The following is a 17,123-nucleotide window of genomic DNA, read 5'->3' as shown; positions in this document are numbered from 1 at the left end:
CCATTCGCTGACTAATAGTTATCTATGATATACCTGAAAACACCATCTTATTAGAGCAGTCTACCAATCTTTTAGAAATTAAATGTATCTCTACCTTAAAGCCAGTATTACCCATCACTATTAAAAATAAATGAATAAATAAATAAAACCATGTATTGTCTATTTTGAAAGAGAAGGAAAAAAGGTATTTAAAAGCTCTTTCTCATTCTAGCTACTACTGTGTGTTATGGGTAACACACTTAGCTACATAGTTATATGTGACGTTAAAATGGCCTTACGAGCTAATCCAGCAGTCTATCTAGAAGACATTGTTTTACTTTCAATAATTGCCCACAGAATTTTTATGCTCTCATTATTGAGGAAATAAGAAACAAATATATATAAACAATTTATATTAACCTTCACAGGTTAAATTCTGTATCTTTGCAATTCGAATCTGACTACTAACCTAGTGACATATGCAAAGTAACATAACACAGCACGACCACCACTACAGATGACTCTAGAAAGACATTTTTGTAATATCTCAGATTGAAAACCTCCACCATAAGTAAAAGCATGATATTGCTCATCAATATTTTCTGTGAAAAATAATTTTCTCTTTAATTTTAGCAGAAGACAAATAAAATAACAGAAAACTGTTATTTTTACTTTACCCAATGTTTGTTCTATTTCCCCCCCCCGTGTATTCAGTCATAGACGGCAACAGTGCAGGAGACTCACAGCAATAAAGCCAGTTGTTCTCCTTGTTTTCACAGGGGAATTTAGTGTGCGATCAAACATTTCTTTTATTAACATCAATGGGATACTTGCAGTTTATTTTACATATTTATTTAAAAAGTACCTAGCAGTAAGATCATGTCAATGGAAAAAAAATAACGGTGTAATTAATTCATACCTTAGTTATTAATAGAAAGTCAGCCCAGGGTCAGTAAGTATTTAGGCTCTAAAAGCCTAAAATAACATTACTATTATCCAGAAACATTGCAGTATCATGAAAGGCTGTGGCTGTAACATACTTTGGCATAACTGGGTCATGACTCTGAAAGGTGAATTTATGAGAAAGATATGGAAACATCTTCAGCCTTCTTACTAGTACCCACATAGCATTTTGCTGTGATTCATCTTCCATCACCCTTTATCCTCCCAGAAGCTGCACACAGACTTAGAGTATTTAATATGGAAGAAATTAACAAATATACAATGGGAAGGAACAGACATATCACTTGTTTTAAGTTCTCCGGGGAAATTTATTTTCTCTTCCTCTTAAAAGTGTAGATACACAGCTGAAGAAAATATGGCCCTCATCTCATTTATTTGTGTATTTAATTATATTTTCTTAGTTAATTATTTATATCTCAGTAGTTCCCAGAAAGATTTAACCTTGCTTGTTCCAGACTCTGCATATTTTGATTATCTCCTCTTTAAATGTACAAATAATTAAATGTTGTTCACTGAGGTTTTTTTGTTGGTGGTGTTTTCTTGTGTTTTTGTTTTTCAAAAAAATATTTACCAAGTTCTGGTTTCAGCTGGTATAGATTTAATGTTCTTGAGTGTGGCTGGTATGATGCTGTGTTTTGGATTCAGATATGTTGATAACACACTGAAGTTTTAGTTGTTGCAGAACAGTGCTTACACACTGTCAAGGACTTTTCAGCTTCAGGTACTGCCTACTTGAGAGGAGGCAGGGAGGGACACAAGAAGCTGGGAGGGAACAAAACTAGGACACCTGACCTAAACTGGCCAAAGGGATATTCCATACTCTACGATGTCATGGTGAACAACAAAACTGGGGGAATTGGCTGTGGGGGCTGCCACTTCTTGGGATCCAGCTGGGCAGGCGGTGAGCAATTGCACTGTGCACCACACATTCCGTATATCCTTTTTGTTGTTACTGTTTCTATCTGTTTGTTTTTTTTTTTTTCAAGTTTCTTTTTTCTTTTTTAACTGTCTTTATCTTAATCCATGAGTTCTTGCACTCTTCAATTTTCTCCCCCATCTCACTGCCACAAGGGCAGTGACTGAACTGATATGGTGTTAATGGTTTAAACCGCAGTATATACGGAGAAGGAAGAAAAACATATATATGACATTAAAAAGGAATACAGCAAATTGGCTTGACTACCTTTAGGCTATCCATCTCTTGGCAACAACCAACCTATCAGTGCACAGGGAGGGCACAGTGCACTGCCAGCTCAAGGTATGGCAAACAACTGTATGCATTTTGATATATTAGCTAAACACGGTCCTGCAAAAAGCAAAAAAAAAAGTAGCCTTGTTTTCTGCTATGGTAAAGGAATTTGAGAATAGGTTTCAAGATTGCCAGAAAAACCACCGATTTTTTGGTATATTTACAACTCCATTTTCATTCGGCAATACATTTTTCAAGTGATATGTATAGATTTGCAATCAGATATTCAACTCAAAAATCTGATTGTGTCTCTTCACCAGACTTCCGTAAGAGAAAAATATCCCTCTCTTCACAGTCATGCCTTATTCATGTCATTGCTTTTGGCAGTACATACATTTGTGAACAACTATTGTCAAGAATGAAGCACAGAAAAAAAAAGCACAGAGTAAAATTTCATAAAAAATCTCTAATGCACAGCTTGACAACTCACTAAGAATTGGAACCACTGCCATCGAATCAGACTGATGCGTTAGTTTCACAAAAACTGCTCATGTATCCCATTAGTTTTACGGTTTTGTTGCTCTTTTTTATTACTGTTCTAATAAAAATATTAAAAAATAAAATAAGCTTTGTTACTTGCATACACTAACTGTATTATAACCTTCATGTAGGCTGCTCCAAAAGTAATGCCTCCTGTTTTATTATATTGGCCTACAACATCAGAGGCAGATGCTCGTATTGGCAGTAGAGGTTGAGCCTTCCCACCAATATTGTTACACTTTGTTGCTGTGTGACAGATGGCGGCAGAGACATCTGACATGCAAGTGCGTATGAAGCAAAGAGGTGTCATTCAACTCTTCCATACAGAAAAAATGGCACCCATCGGCACAACGATTAACTCTTGCTGAATGTTTATGGAGACCAAACGGTGGATGTGAGCACAGCGAAGTGGTGGGTGGTGTGGTTCAGGAGTGGCAACAAATGACAGTGGGTCACCTCTGCTGGTGCAGGTTTTGATGAGCGTGGCATGCAGGCTCTTGTTCATTACTGGTAGAAACGCATAGCTAACAGTGGTTACTATGTTGGAAAGCAGTGTTTTGTAGCTGAGAATTTGTTCTATCATACAGAGGTACTGTGCTCATTGTATCTATTGTACTTTCCATGAAAATAAATAGGAGGCATTGCTTTCCGAGTGACCTACGTATATGTGGCCCAAGACAATTCCTCTTCACTCAATGAGGCCCAAGCAAGCTGAAAGGTTGGACACCAATGGATTAACATTTATTCATTTAGCTTTAACACATCTGGAAGACATAGACTTGCCTAGTGTTTAGTAGACAATTTTAAAGGAAGTAAGTGGAGTTAGGCATCAAGTTAAATTGACAGACATTACCTAAATTCTTCAATATCTGTGCAACTTTTTGCACACTGTTTTCAAATATCAAAACTGTTCACTAATTTTCTACTTAATTCAAAATCACTGTCCCCATAGCTCCTCCTCACCCTGACAAAGTTCAATATTAGAGCTTCTATTGCCCAAAGATACCTCAATTCTGTTCCATTTTAAACCAGGACAGACTCTACAAATTCTTCTGGAGGCACCCAGGTTCTATATTATGCACACAGTTGAGTCAGTACAGTGGATCGCAACACCATCACATCCTCACAGATTTGTGTAGCCAGAGGTTGCTTGCTTATGTAGTAATATGACCTTCATTTTCCTAAAATATTTGCATTCTCCACCACAGCATGAGGCAGGTCATGTATGTAACCCCAATTCTAAGCCCTAATGAAGACATTCACTTGCATTTCACAGCAGACTTATACCTGTCCTGTGACATGTCTGCGTTTTAGTCATGTGTGATGCTTGGAAAAAGAGAACAGCAAAATAACTCATCTAGCCTTTGGCTAGATTTTTGTTGTTTTCTTATTCAAAAGAACCTCAACATCAGAGGCAGGGAACAAACTGTAAACAAAATGATCTTTTTTAGAAAGTTAGACCTGCCCTGTTGCTAGTAACCTATTCTTAGTGTAGTTGGAACAATAGAATGGTGAGGAAGGTTGACGTTTCACTTCTCTTTGGAATTTATACCTCTCTACTGAAAAGGATGCAAGATGCACCTGGACTAAAGGAGAATAAAGGGAAATTGACCCAGTGACAAGAGTCCTGACTCATGTACTGAAGCATCATGGATTTCAGATGGTGCTTATGCATTTCATAACAAAGTCACAAACCATACTGCAAGCAGTGACCATAGTACTAAAGTTCCCTATTTCAGAAATTCTGTTAAGAAGTTTGAACTAATACCCCTACTTTAGTTATGAAAGTGGCAGGACATAGTTCACTTATGTGTCTGTGGTAGTCCTTTCATTACAATTACCACTGAATATGGAAAACACTGTTTAAATGTCATTGATTAGAGAAACTGCCACTGTGCACAGGTTATTGTAACAGGCTCTATTGTTTTAAAGAGAATACTTAACATTTTCTACAAAGGTGGGAAAATCAAGCAAGCTAAATATATGTAGGTATATATAGTGAAGTGTTTTTTTATATAGTCCTGATAGAGATTAAATGTATGGAAAAAAAAACATGCCTTGATAGTATGTGAAAGAACTCCCAGAGATCTGTGGAAATAACACCGTAAGACACAGAGACATACTGAAAAAATCCAAAGGGTTTCACATGCAACTTGTTTACTGTGGTAGGTGATTTGTCATGATGTAGAAACTCAAACGAAGGAACGGTAAGTTGAAAAACACAATGAGAAAAAGCATAAAGAAGTCTCTGGTTTCTTTATGATCTTGGCTCTTATTTTATCTCTTCAACACGTAAGATTAGTTTTAAAAAATAATAAAAAAGAGCAATGAAAGCAATGACTGAATTTCACATTCACATTTTCTGTAAAACAACACTGAATGCATTCTTGGCAAATTAATCCTAGTCATTTATCCTGAAGTCATGCAGCACTCTCATATTCAATCACGAGATTAGCTAACCTGTTGATACTGAATGCCTTGCTCATTAGGTTGCTGTCTAGAGACATTGACTGCACACATTTGTCAAAAAAATTACTAGGAACTTTCCTATACATGCATGCACAGCTAAAACATTAGATACTTTATTAACTTTTTTTCTACCTTTGAAAAAAAATATTCTTTATAGATTGCAGCTGGCCTGTTAGAAGAATGCTAAATGTTGCAGAATTATCTCATTTTATAATTTATATATTTAAGACCCAAAAGTTACAACTACTAAGAGAAAAACCCACACAAACAAAAAACCAATTACAATTATGTTCTTTTGAATCAGACAGATATAACAACACTTAATTTTCAAATAGCAGTTGTGTTTTATCTTTTTCTATTGCTAGAACTCAAAGCATCTCTAATAAAGGATCCTGTATACTTTTCATAAAACAAGTCCGAAGTGCAATAAACTTGAATGAGTTTGCTCAAGTAAAGCAAAAAGGCTCTAGCCCTACTTTGTATAGTGCTTAGTGAATATAACAGAATTGATTTGACACATCTGTAGGAAAAAAAAATATTTTGGAAGTGAGAAGCTGTACAAACAAAGGTTGTAAGTAATGAGTACAACATGGCTGCATTATTTCCTGCACTAACATTTTGCTTCTTCATGCAACATATTGTTGCAAAAATTGCATCTGGAAAACACATGATCACTGAATTTGTGGGGAAAAAAAAAATCTTCATTCTAATATGAAACACTAACATCTTGGCAACTGTATACCTTAAACAATATTTGAATCAGGCTGTACTGTACACACAATAGACGTTCTGACTACTGAATAGGAAATCTGCAGAAAATTTGGTAATACCCTTTGAAGTCTATTCTTTGAAGACAGTACTTTAAGTGAAATGAGCTTACTTATAAAAGAAGTGCTTTTTTTGTGAATGCTTTTATGGGAGACACATTTCAAATAGCTTTAAATATCATCTCCACCTTGGCACTCCAGCAATTTGAAATAACTATTTATTAAAGAATGTTTCTCTGCTTAGCAAATGAGATATACCTAAATAGTAAGATACATTTCATTAGCCTGTAATAAAAAGAGCATTTAAGACAAATGTTATTAAACACCCCGATGCCATTTTCATCAAATCCTCTGCTGTGGTTTAATACACAATCTATTTTTTTATGTACTGCAACTGACAGCTTCTAAATTCATTCATTTGTTGTGGCTTCTTTAAATCCCAAATTACTAGAAAGTTTCAGCAAATTAGTTGATCCAAATAATCTTATGAACTGATTAAGCCAAAATGGTTGTATTAATTTAGACAAATCTGAACAACTGGCTCCTCTCCATTCCTTTAAGCTGATCTACTGAAAGGCCTACCTGGATGTTAGTCAGAAGGGTCTCTATGGAGGACAATCCATCAGGGAATAGAAAAGGAGATGGAAAACCTGGAGGTAGTGGTTGCCCATGCCCAGTTAGAGAAAGTTTGTCAAGGCTGTCTCTTGCGGTTGGTGTGGAGAGCGGGGTCTCATCTGTATGTGATTGAAACAAAAATATAGAACAAGTTACGCTTGTCTGTTTTTATTAGACTTCAGTAATGGCTTCCCTAGTGGTTTCCAGAACATTTATTGCAAATTGGTTCCTGCTATCAGGAGAAAATGCTTTCTGCTGAATTTTCTTTAATGAAAAAGCTGTGGAGATACAACAAGATAACATTAATGAGTAACTTTATAAGCCTTTTAAATGCAGTCTCTAATGAGACTGAGTTTACAGTGCCATAGAATCTTTTTAAAACAAATATTATCTCACATATACTCGTGATAAAATATTCAAGCCGACTTTATGGGCACCTTCCCAATTATCTCATTTTAGTTTGTGTTCTATTTGAACTGACAATAGAATATTTGCTAGCATGACATATATTTCATATAAGAGAATGATTTGAATATGAGGCTTGCTATACAATTAACCCTTCCCACTCAATGCTTTCATTTACAGGTCAGAAGATTCTGCAAACAGAGAAAATCTACAGATTGTCCAGGCATTTTTAATCAAAAAAGTATACCTGATTCTCACATCTGAAACATGCTCTGAACAATAAATGATCTTAACAGCATGGTTACAATCATGGCCTAATTTTTTTTAAACACAGACATGTTCCAACAATTAGTGCTCAACTCCTTAGTGGGATCATCATAACAATCAGATCGGATCAGCTGTGACATCACAATGGGAAAAACTCCCCGAGTCTGAAGACTTCTAAGATTAATATTTCATAGATAATCTGTGAATGGATTAAAAAGTAAGTGCAGCAAAAATAAAAAAAGACTTCATTATACTTTTTTTTTAATTTTTGAAATATTTTTAGACTACAGTTGATACGATACAGAAATTTAGGTCAAGCTCTTTGCACTAGATGTTAATCTGAATTCTTCAAAAGGAAAACTATCTATACATTTATTTAGATACATATATCTGTGCGTACTTTTCTTACCAATGGCTCAGTCATTAACTGAAACATTGATGTGACTCAATACAATTCTGGGGCATCAGAATGTATACAGAACTCTGCACAGCTGTTTGACTACAGAAAAGTTTGTCAGACCTACTCTATTTCGTTTAGCTTCGATCATCACGATACATATTTTTTGAGGTATATTAATTTCTTTTTTTCTGCAATGTATTTAATTACAGTTTTAATGAATGTACTTCACTTTTTATTCTAGCATACACATTAGGAAATGTATTATATGAAAGTCCTGATACTATTTTCCTAAAAAGAACTAAAAAGAAGTGGGGTGCTGTATATTCTGAAGTGGAAATAATCTAGAGAGAAAAATTGAAATCTTTTGCAAGAATGGGTTAGAGTTTTCATGACTGTTTCATCAGCCATGGGAAAGCATACTATAACTCAGAATCCCAGTTCATCCCAAAAGCTCATTTCCATCAACATTCCAGACAGAAGAAATCTCTGTTAAGTATTTTTAGGTGTAGATTCCTTGCTGCATCTCCTCACCAGCTCCGTTGTGCTGGCCAGCACTTAAACGTGCTTGTGTAAAAGCCTCATCCACTATGTCCCTGCATAGAAATGCCAAAAGAGGCTCCTGTTCTTGTCCCACCTGGCTCTTTCTATAGCTAGTGGAGAGAAACACACAGCATTTTAAGGCGCTAATCCATCTAAACTATTATAGCCATCAGGAGGATACAGGAGGAGACCAATCTTCCTCTAGAAGTTCCTGTTGAGTATAAGAGGAGCCTCAGATGACTTGCTCAGATATTAAGATCTACATTTGGTATGATTAATCATACCATGAGAACTGTTCTTCCTAATTCACAGTGGCTTAGGCTGAGAGTAGCCTACACAAGAAGTAAAAGCCCATTTAGTATTCTCTATTTCTTACAATCTGTGGAACAATCTTTACTTTCCCATAAAGTCTTAAGTCAAAAGTTTACAAGGTAAGCTTTGTGAAACAAGTTGATGTTTACCAAGGAAAGCTTCAGCCCACAAAAAGATTTTGTTAAGTAAATTTCATCAGATTTTCCAGTCAGATACAGGCTGTTGAGAAAAACTCGCTATAGATGACTGAAACTACATCTTACAGAGATTAAAAGCAGGCTATGAAAAATGTACTGTTTGTGTGCATTATCCTCATGCTACTCTACGAAAACATAGATATGTCTGTCATCGTTCTGTAGCAAGATACAGCAATTTGGCCATAATTGTTTATTTTCTTTTCAACTTTAAAAATATTATAGGTATGTTCACCACATTAGGAAAAACAAATAAATAGGTAATCCTGGATACTGTAATCTAATATACTGTTCTCAAATCATCCTGCTAGTTCATCTTCTGCAATCACATTCTACTGTGAAGAATAATAACCATTCTTTTTTTCAAACTGCTGTCAGAATTGTTATGCTTTCATTAATCACAACAAACAAAACTTAAGCAAAAATGGTTAGATTATAGACTGATAAAGGCTGCACAGTATTATTTTTGATTGTTGTAAGTATGGCTTTCACAAAGGTTTCATACACAATATTTAAAAAGTTACAAACCACTTCTTTGCTATTCATTTGAGTTTTTGACTAAAGTCCTCCACATACCAGTGGTCCCAGTGAAAGTACTGACTTGCATGTTATAGAAAGAGTCTTACCACTAGTATGCATCATGGAACTGAATTATACAAATATGAAAGTAGGTTTGTCACGGAAAGAGGCCAAAGATCTCTCATCCCTCCTGAAATAACTTAAAATCTTACTAATATTTTAAGCCTTAAGCTGAAAAATGTTTTAAAACATATTAGATAAAACTCAACTACCTAAAAAAATATAGAGGCCTCACTTCGCTTAAAAACTATATTCTTCCAGTGTAATGGTTGAGATATAGAAAACTCCTAACACAAGCCTTACCTGAGATTTTGGGCAAAGGATTCAACTCTCTGCTGTACTTTAATTATAAATATATGTTGTTTGCTGTATTTTAGGCATGCTCAAAGCATGTTTGCAATGGTTTGCTCAATAATGTATGGCACCATTTTTCAATAGGCAAAATAATTCAAAAAGATTAAAGTTATGGATAATAGAATGAACTCAAAATCCCAACTCATATTACAATAAATAACAGAAACAAATTTACACTGAAGGGGAAGACTAGAGAGCTGAACTTACAATGAACTTATTTTAACAAAACTTAAACTCAGAAAAAAATGTCAGACTAATGTGGCTTTGTTTTCCTCGTGTCCCATGTGAAATAAACTTTGAGTGTGAGTATGTTTGAAACAGAGCAAATGTACAGATTATACACAGGAAGCATGAATATTTGTGGATGTGAGATAAGCAATGATTGAGGGAATCTTGAAAAAATGCATTTTTAAGAAAAAGCACATTGTAAACACAGCCAATTAAAACAAAACCACATATCTTAGTAGCAATAATAATATGACCTCTTGCCACTGAAGCATTTAAAAATCTTCAATTCCTGCCTAAGTTCCCTTTTTTCAACACAGTACTCTATCTTTGTTTCCAAATAATCATTAACATAGCATCTTTTGAACTGTTGCAAAGGAACTACTAACGGTACTCAACCTACTATTTGGAGCAACACTGCAAAAATGGTAAGCCCTTACTGGGAGACAGAGATGTAGCATTTTTAGTCTGAATGCATCACAGGAAGCATTCAAAGAAAAGCTGGGGCAAGATGAGAAACAGGCTCAATTTACAACTCCATTGTCAGAGCTGGGAGCAGAACAGTATAAAGAAAGAGATGAAAAGAACAAGGTAGAACAAAGAAGTGGCAAGGCCTGCCTTGGCTTGTGCTGACCACCAAGACGTAACAAATCAACATAAAAACAAGGATTGGACAAACTATTATTGAAATCTCTACAGTATCAGAGCAGAGATGAATCTGTACCTTGACACTGGAACTAAATCACCATAACAGGCAAGTCAACACATATGCTAAAAATATTTGCAAATGATGCATCCATTAAATCAATTGTTAATCATTTTCAAAAATTAACCTGTTTTTGTTCAAACCAGATTTCATCTGTGAACAACAGCAGGTTTGGGCCAATACAAGTAACATTTTTCAATGTACTTGGTGCGTTGCCATTCTATTTTGTTCTTCACGAGATAACAAGGAAACAGACACTATGGAAGCTGTGACAGCCTATTTAAACAATAATAGATGAATAGTGTTAGCCAGTCTGTTGTCTGTGTTCCTAAATGCAAGTAGTATAAGTTCAGACTGGTCACCAATCAAACTGGAGAATGTTGGTATTGCCAGGATTTGAAAGCAAGAGATAATGGCTGGCTCAAAAAATACTCTACAGATTAATGTCTTTCTGTAATTTTTAATGGCTCTTTGTAATGCACACCTTTATGTTTTTTGTTCTCTGTAAAATACTTCAAACGTATTTGTTCCTAAAACAACTTCCTTGTAGCACTTCAAGATCCTATACCTCTCTACCATAAATCTGATAAATATATTTTTAGGGAAACAGTCCATTCCATTTTTTTTCTATTTCTGATTTTGATTTACATTGTCAAATATCACTAGTGAAAATTTTTAAGTTCATATTTTACCTTCTTAGGCTTGAGAAGCTCTTTTAATTCATCTGTAACTTTTGATTTATATTAACGTTAAACAACAGGGGTCCCATGTGCTAAACTGAAATGTTTGCCAACTTCAGACAGATTAAAAAAAAAAAAAAATCCCCTTGCTGAATATTTTTACAATTTGTCTGCCTTGGAGACAGGCTTGGATGGAAGAAGTGGTTACCTCTTCCTCAGAAAAACTCTCATATTTACTGACAATCTGTCTGATTTTAACCACTGAAAATAAAATCTTCTAACTTGAGGAAGTTTCAACTAATTTATTTCAAGTATTCTCTTTGACTAGGAGATAGAGACTAATGAAGAACTGAGTGAAAGCTAAGCTGAGAAAATAGGATAGAAAGAGACTCAAGGTAGACAAACAGTTTGGAGAAGGACAGTATAACTGAGATGAGATAATGGAGAAAAAGGTGCCCAAGGAGTAAGAAATTTGTATTGACTCAGCAAGAAATTAACAAAATGGCAAAAGCGTGGTTTTTTAACACAGCATATTTTGACTAAGTTATTATCATTGTGTTTCAAGCACTGTACTTCACCGCAAATGAAATTTACTTCTGGCAAAATCAAATATACAAAAAACATCTACTTTAAAGATCATGCATTTTAGCTTTGTTAAGGAATTACTGGTGTAAAATCACTGTAAATGAATGAAGAGTTGGCAAAATATATCCAAAAAGTAAAAATGTAATTAGTGGTGATGTTCCAGCTGTGAGGATTTCTTCAGGCTTTTTGGACTAGATCAAGTTCAGTTTATTCCTCATTTTGCATGTCCCTAGGAGGGCCCCAGAGTCAATCAGCACAACTTATCTAATTTTCTCTTTCAATAAAAGGATTATTCTAATAACTTTTATCTTATTTTGCAGCCTATTACTGATTAGGGTTGGGTTAAGTAGTATTTGCTGATTTATTTATTCTAAGGATTTCACAGTATTTTAGAATAAATTATCCTTCATATTTTTTAACAAACGTATTTTACCATATAACGAAATGTTGAAATTCTAGTATTGCTTCCACATTTGGAAGCATCATAATACACAGTGCCTCGCACAAAATATGGTTTTGCTGCCCCTATATCAAAAATTGTCCTATTCACTCACAGAAATTTTCACAGAATAAAAGGGCATCTTATGCATTTAATTGCATAAAATGGTCAGGAATAAAGGAAAAGCAGGATATTCAGAGGTGACTCCAAAAAAGAATTCAGCATACATAGTACAAGTATCTTGAACACCTTATGGTAACTAACTTTAACTAACCCTAAATAAATACAAATTCTAAGGAAAAATGACATCAAGAAAGGTACTTAAAATATTTTAATATGTTTTTAAACAGTATTTTACTATAAATGCAAGGCATATGACAATATTGCAACTTGAAGTTCCCAAATATGAGAACTATGTCTGTTATTTTTTTTTTTAAAGATACTTATACGCTACTGGCAGAGATCAAACACTGATAAAAGCCATCTGCGCTTTGGATGCTGAAAAGAAGTATAAATGTATTTTACTGGTTCGTGTCAAATGTCCCAATTAGCACTCTGCTAGCTCTACTCCATCAGCCAGGCAATTCTGAGTGCTAATAGGAATGTTCCTTGGCTTCATAGCAATTCTATGAGAAGCACTTCTGTGCACAAGTGTATGTGGAGGGTTGTGTAAATGTGGCTCATTATATGTTCATAAATGCAATTCTGAGCTTTTTCTGAAGTCATGTTCATAACCTGAAGTTGTGTTGATAACTATCTACATAGTAAAGAGACAGGATTTCCAACCTGGCTCGGAAATCAAAACCTATCATACATGATACTAGCCGTCTCATTTCCTTTACTGTGTTGGCTTTAGAAGCTCACTGCCTACCCCAGGTAGCCTGACTCTCTGTCTAGCTTTCCTGAATGTAAGCAGCACCAAAGATCAAGCCAAGTACGTTGAATCTGACCTAAATTTATGATTAGCATCAAACTTTAAATTAGGGAGTGCACTTAAAAACTGAATGAGTGTACTAAGCCTTACATTTGCAAAATTATGAATAACAGATAAAAACAATACACAAGGCAATACATCCATAGTATACATACTTATTTTTGTATTGCCTGTTCTTCTCTACACTTTAAATATCTCTGTATGGCTACTGCAAAAGGCAGAGAAAAAATATCACAAAAAGTAACAAGTATATTTTGCTTTATTTTCTTGGATTCTTTCAAATGAAAAATGCTTTGGCTTAACCCTCAGGACCATCTATTCTTTTGGAATTTAAGGTGATTAAAGAATAATGAAATAACAGACATTTTATGTAAGTTAACAGTAGTAAGAAGGGAATTCTTGATAAGCACAGTTGGTAACTTGTAATTCTCTGAAAGTGAAGGTTTTATGCCTGGAACTGCACTGCATTCACGCTGTTATTTGGCTTGCGTTGTTTTCATTTGGTTGATTGGTTGGTCTGTATTCAGTTAATATGTCTAATATTCATTCTCTTCGGGAAAAAAATGAAGCCAGCATTTTCAGAAAGTCCCTCTAGAGCCATGTTGCAATTACGGGGTATCAAGCAACAGCGCTACCGCAGCCTTGTCATGTGGCCCCTGGTGGGGCCTACTACCCTGGTAACCTACTGACAGCAGACTGGATGCCATATCAGAAAGTGAATAGACAGTGGTGGGTCTGTGCAACACTCAACAGTTGTCATTCATTCAGCAACACATAACCTGCCAACAGCTCCCTGCAGTGTTGGTGAGCAGATGAGGTAGAGTGGGCGCTCTTGGCACCTGGTGTAAAGAGGCAACACAAAAGTAAACAGTATTTCACAAATAAGTATTTCTGAGAAGTTCAAAAGAGAAGTCAGAAGAGGTTTAAACACTCTGTATTTACGGTGGCTCAAACCGGTCTTCCACCGCAGCAGAAAGATCTTTATCCGGTCAGAATTTGTAAAGCTGGATCTATTGATCTAGTTGTTACAGTCAACATTCATACAGAATACTGTCATGTTTCTTCTTAAATTAACAGGAGAAAATATCAAGTTTTAGGTAAATATATAAAAAGCTCAGTGGCAGTTCTTTTAGCAGAAACCTATTTTTAATACATGTGTGCTCATATTCACTTCACTTTCCCGTAAGGCATCCCAGTCATTACGCTTGATTTTAATAAATTCATCGATAAAAAAGAATACTATCACATGCCCCTAATATTTAGGTTGACAACATAGTAATTAGACCACTGGATGAGATGACCAGTCTAAAAATGCCTACCATTAGAATCATACTAAGAAGAGCTGATCCCAGCCTTTTAAATGCCAAAATTCCTACCTTGGATGTATTAGCACCTCACTCTTACAGCCAAAAATGCCAATACAGTAACAGAAAAAAAAAAAAAAAGAAGAAGAATAGTCAGATCAGCTCAACCAACACAGTGCCTTGGGGATACTGGGTAGTAGACTCAGGAATTCTTCGATATGTAAGGAAAAACTCTGACTGCCTTGGAAGAAATCCTGCCTCAGAAAGTGACTGGAAGATAGTGTTAGCCAAGCCCTGCACACACACAGGTTAAGGTAATCAGTATTATATCATCAGCAGTTCAGTAGGATCCGGTCTTTAATTAAGCATCTAAATGGAAATACAGTAAAGTATTTTTTACAGAAATAGGTGATATAGTAACTCCAAGATCTTAGCTCTTCTCATAGACTGTATAGAAATAGTAATCAAAAACAAAAGCATTTTAACAAATTCTCACCAGCAGTAAGAGTACAAAATGAGTGTGCTCTTCAAGCATCATGAAGAGGCACATTACAGAGGCTTCCTTAATTTTGGGGCTAAAAATACACATTCACATAAAAGACTGTTGATTATATTTAATTCACTTATTAAATCTTTTTTTTTTCCAAATGTAATAAACATCCTTAATGTGTCTATCTATGGAATGGTTCCAGTACTCAGATGCAAATGTTGTAGACAATAATTGATGTACACATTTTGGATTATATGGTTATGATATCCTAATAGAATTTTGGCTGTCTGCCTATGGGAGTTCAATATGAGTTTCATACTTTATAGGATCAGAAACAGTCCTTTACAACATTATAGCTACATTTCTCAACTCACTGCCTATAGATGATATCTGAATATCTGGTTTTCACATAAATCCATAATAATAAACAAAGCAAAATCCCTAGACCCCAGAGTGCTCAGAAATAAAATTCACAATGAAAAGGCAAGCATTTTTACATCTGATATGATTCCTCTTGCAATTCATTCATCAAACATCTGCAACAAGCTGCCAGAATGTGTCCATTAGTGAGATTTCTATGGCATTCACAAGCTTGATGCTCACTGATAGAATAATGTAGAAGTTTTACCTCTAATGTTTTCTGCTCCATTTGAGGCATCCACTTTAAAGTAAGCTTGCACTTACTGCTTTTATTTTTGAAAACACAGACATGATTTGGCCCGCATGTCTTCATGCATTTGAATATGTAATTTATGCTAATATATCAGAATATATGTTATAAAAGTCAAAAAATATATATTTTATGTATTTATACATTATGAGGTCACATTTAGCACTGAAGAAAAAGATTGCTTGGAGTCATTATGTAACCTGGGTCAGTGTGGTTGACAATGAATATAAAAAATTATGGTACCCTGTACAGCAAACATGCCATATACGTATTGGTAAATTAAGATCTTTTCCAGCATCCAGTTTCTACCCTTCATAGAAATGAAATATTGCATTCCACCTTTTATCTACATTCTAATATCAAGAAAATAAGCATTACCACTCTTCTGCAGGATTTAAGCATTTTATTAATTTTGCTTCACAGCAAAATTTATGCAAGTGTTTCAAGCTTTATGACAATAACATATTTGAAAAAGAATATTTATGTAATTTCTTAAGCAATTATAAATATTACGTAACAGAAGCAATGAAACAAAATATAAATACTAAAAGCGGATTAAAAACTCTTTACTACATTATGATAATTTATGCCTTACTGACCAAACATTGGAACAAACAGCAGGGGGCTTATTATCTTAACCTGATGAGCTCATTATATATTTAAGGATAATACTTTTATTCAGTACCCTGATAACAGGTTGGCTTTTAGCCGAGGTAGAGAAAGAACATGAGTTGTATCAGGAAATGACTGTCCTGCAAGGTTTTATGGACTGTTGCAATCTGAAGACTGAGATGAGCAAGTCACAGCAACCTCAGTGATTTCCTACATTTTTGAAAGGAGGTAGTACTGCTAATGAAGGCTTTTTTTCTAGCAAATTTTAGTATAATTTAGCAAGTTCAAAAACTAAAATTTGAATTCTTCTCATTTTTTTTCAGAATTACCCTCTTCATCTTCTCTTTGTCCTAGTTTTCTCCAACTCAGCATATTCTACTGCTTCCTAGAATCTTTTTCATAGAACCATAGAATGGCCTGGGTTGAAAAGGACCTCAAAGATCAAGTTTCAACCCCACTGCCAAGTGCAGGGATTGCCAACCACTAGATCAGGCTGCCCAGAGCCACGTCCAGTCTGGTCTTGAATGCCTCCAGGGATGGGGCATCCACAACCTCCCTGGGCAACCTGTTCCAGTGTGTCATCACCCTCTGTGTGAAAAACTTCCTTCTAATATCTAACCTACATCTCGCGTGTCTCATTCCCCCTTGTTCTATCGCTATCCACTCTCGTGAGCAATCATTCCCCTCCTGTTTATACGCTCCCTTCAAGTATTGGAAGGCCACAATTGGAAGGCTCCCTGAAGCCTTCTCTTCTCCAAACTAAACAAGCCCATTTTTCTCTCAGAAACATATATTGTTTCTGAAATTTCTTGTTGTTTTTTTTTTTATTTGTTTCTTCCCTTTTTAGCGTACGAAGAAAAGCGTCAATTTCTTGAAATATCAGGTCACTAAAGACCAGTGGAAAA

General features: G+C 35.2%; 1 protein-coding gene across 5 annotated transcripts in view; it reads right to left on the bottom strand.

Annotated features, from left to right (window-relative positions):
• Positions 1-17,123, bottom strand: part of DACH1 (dachshund family transcription factor 1) — a 204,387-nt gene that overhangs the window by 45,181 nt on the left and 142,083 nt on the right. For all 5 annotated transcript variants that reach the window (XM_021417576.1, XM_021417595.1, XM_021417586.1 and 2 more), the window contains one exon: positions 6,490-6,641. In XM_021417576.1, coding sequence (XP_021273251.1) covers positions 6,490-6,641 — 152 coding nt within the window. The remainder of the gene's footprint in view (positions 1-6,489; positions 6,642-17,123) is intronic.

Source organism: Numida meleagris, chromosome 1, assembly GCF_002078875.1.
Source record: "Numida meleagris isolate 19003 breed g44 Domestic line chromosome 1, NumMel1.0, whole genome shotgun sequence".
Lineage (NCBI taxonomy): Eukaryota > Metazoa > Chordata > Aves > Galliformes > Numididae > Numida > Numida meleagris.
This window is presented reverse-complemented; position numbering and strand designations above follow the sequence as displayed.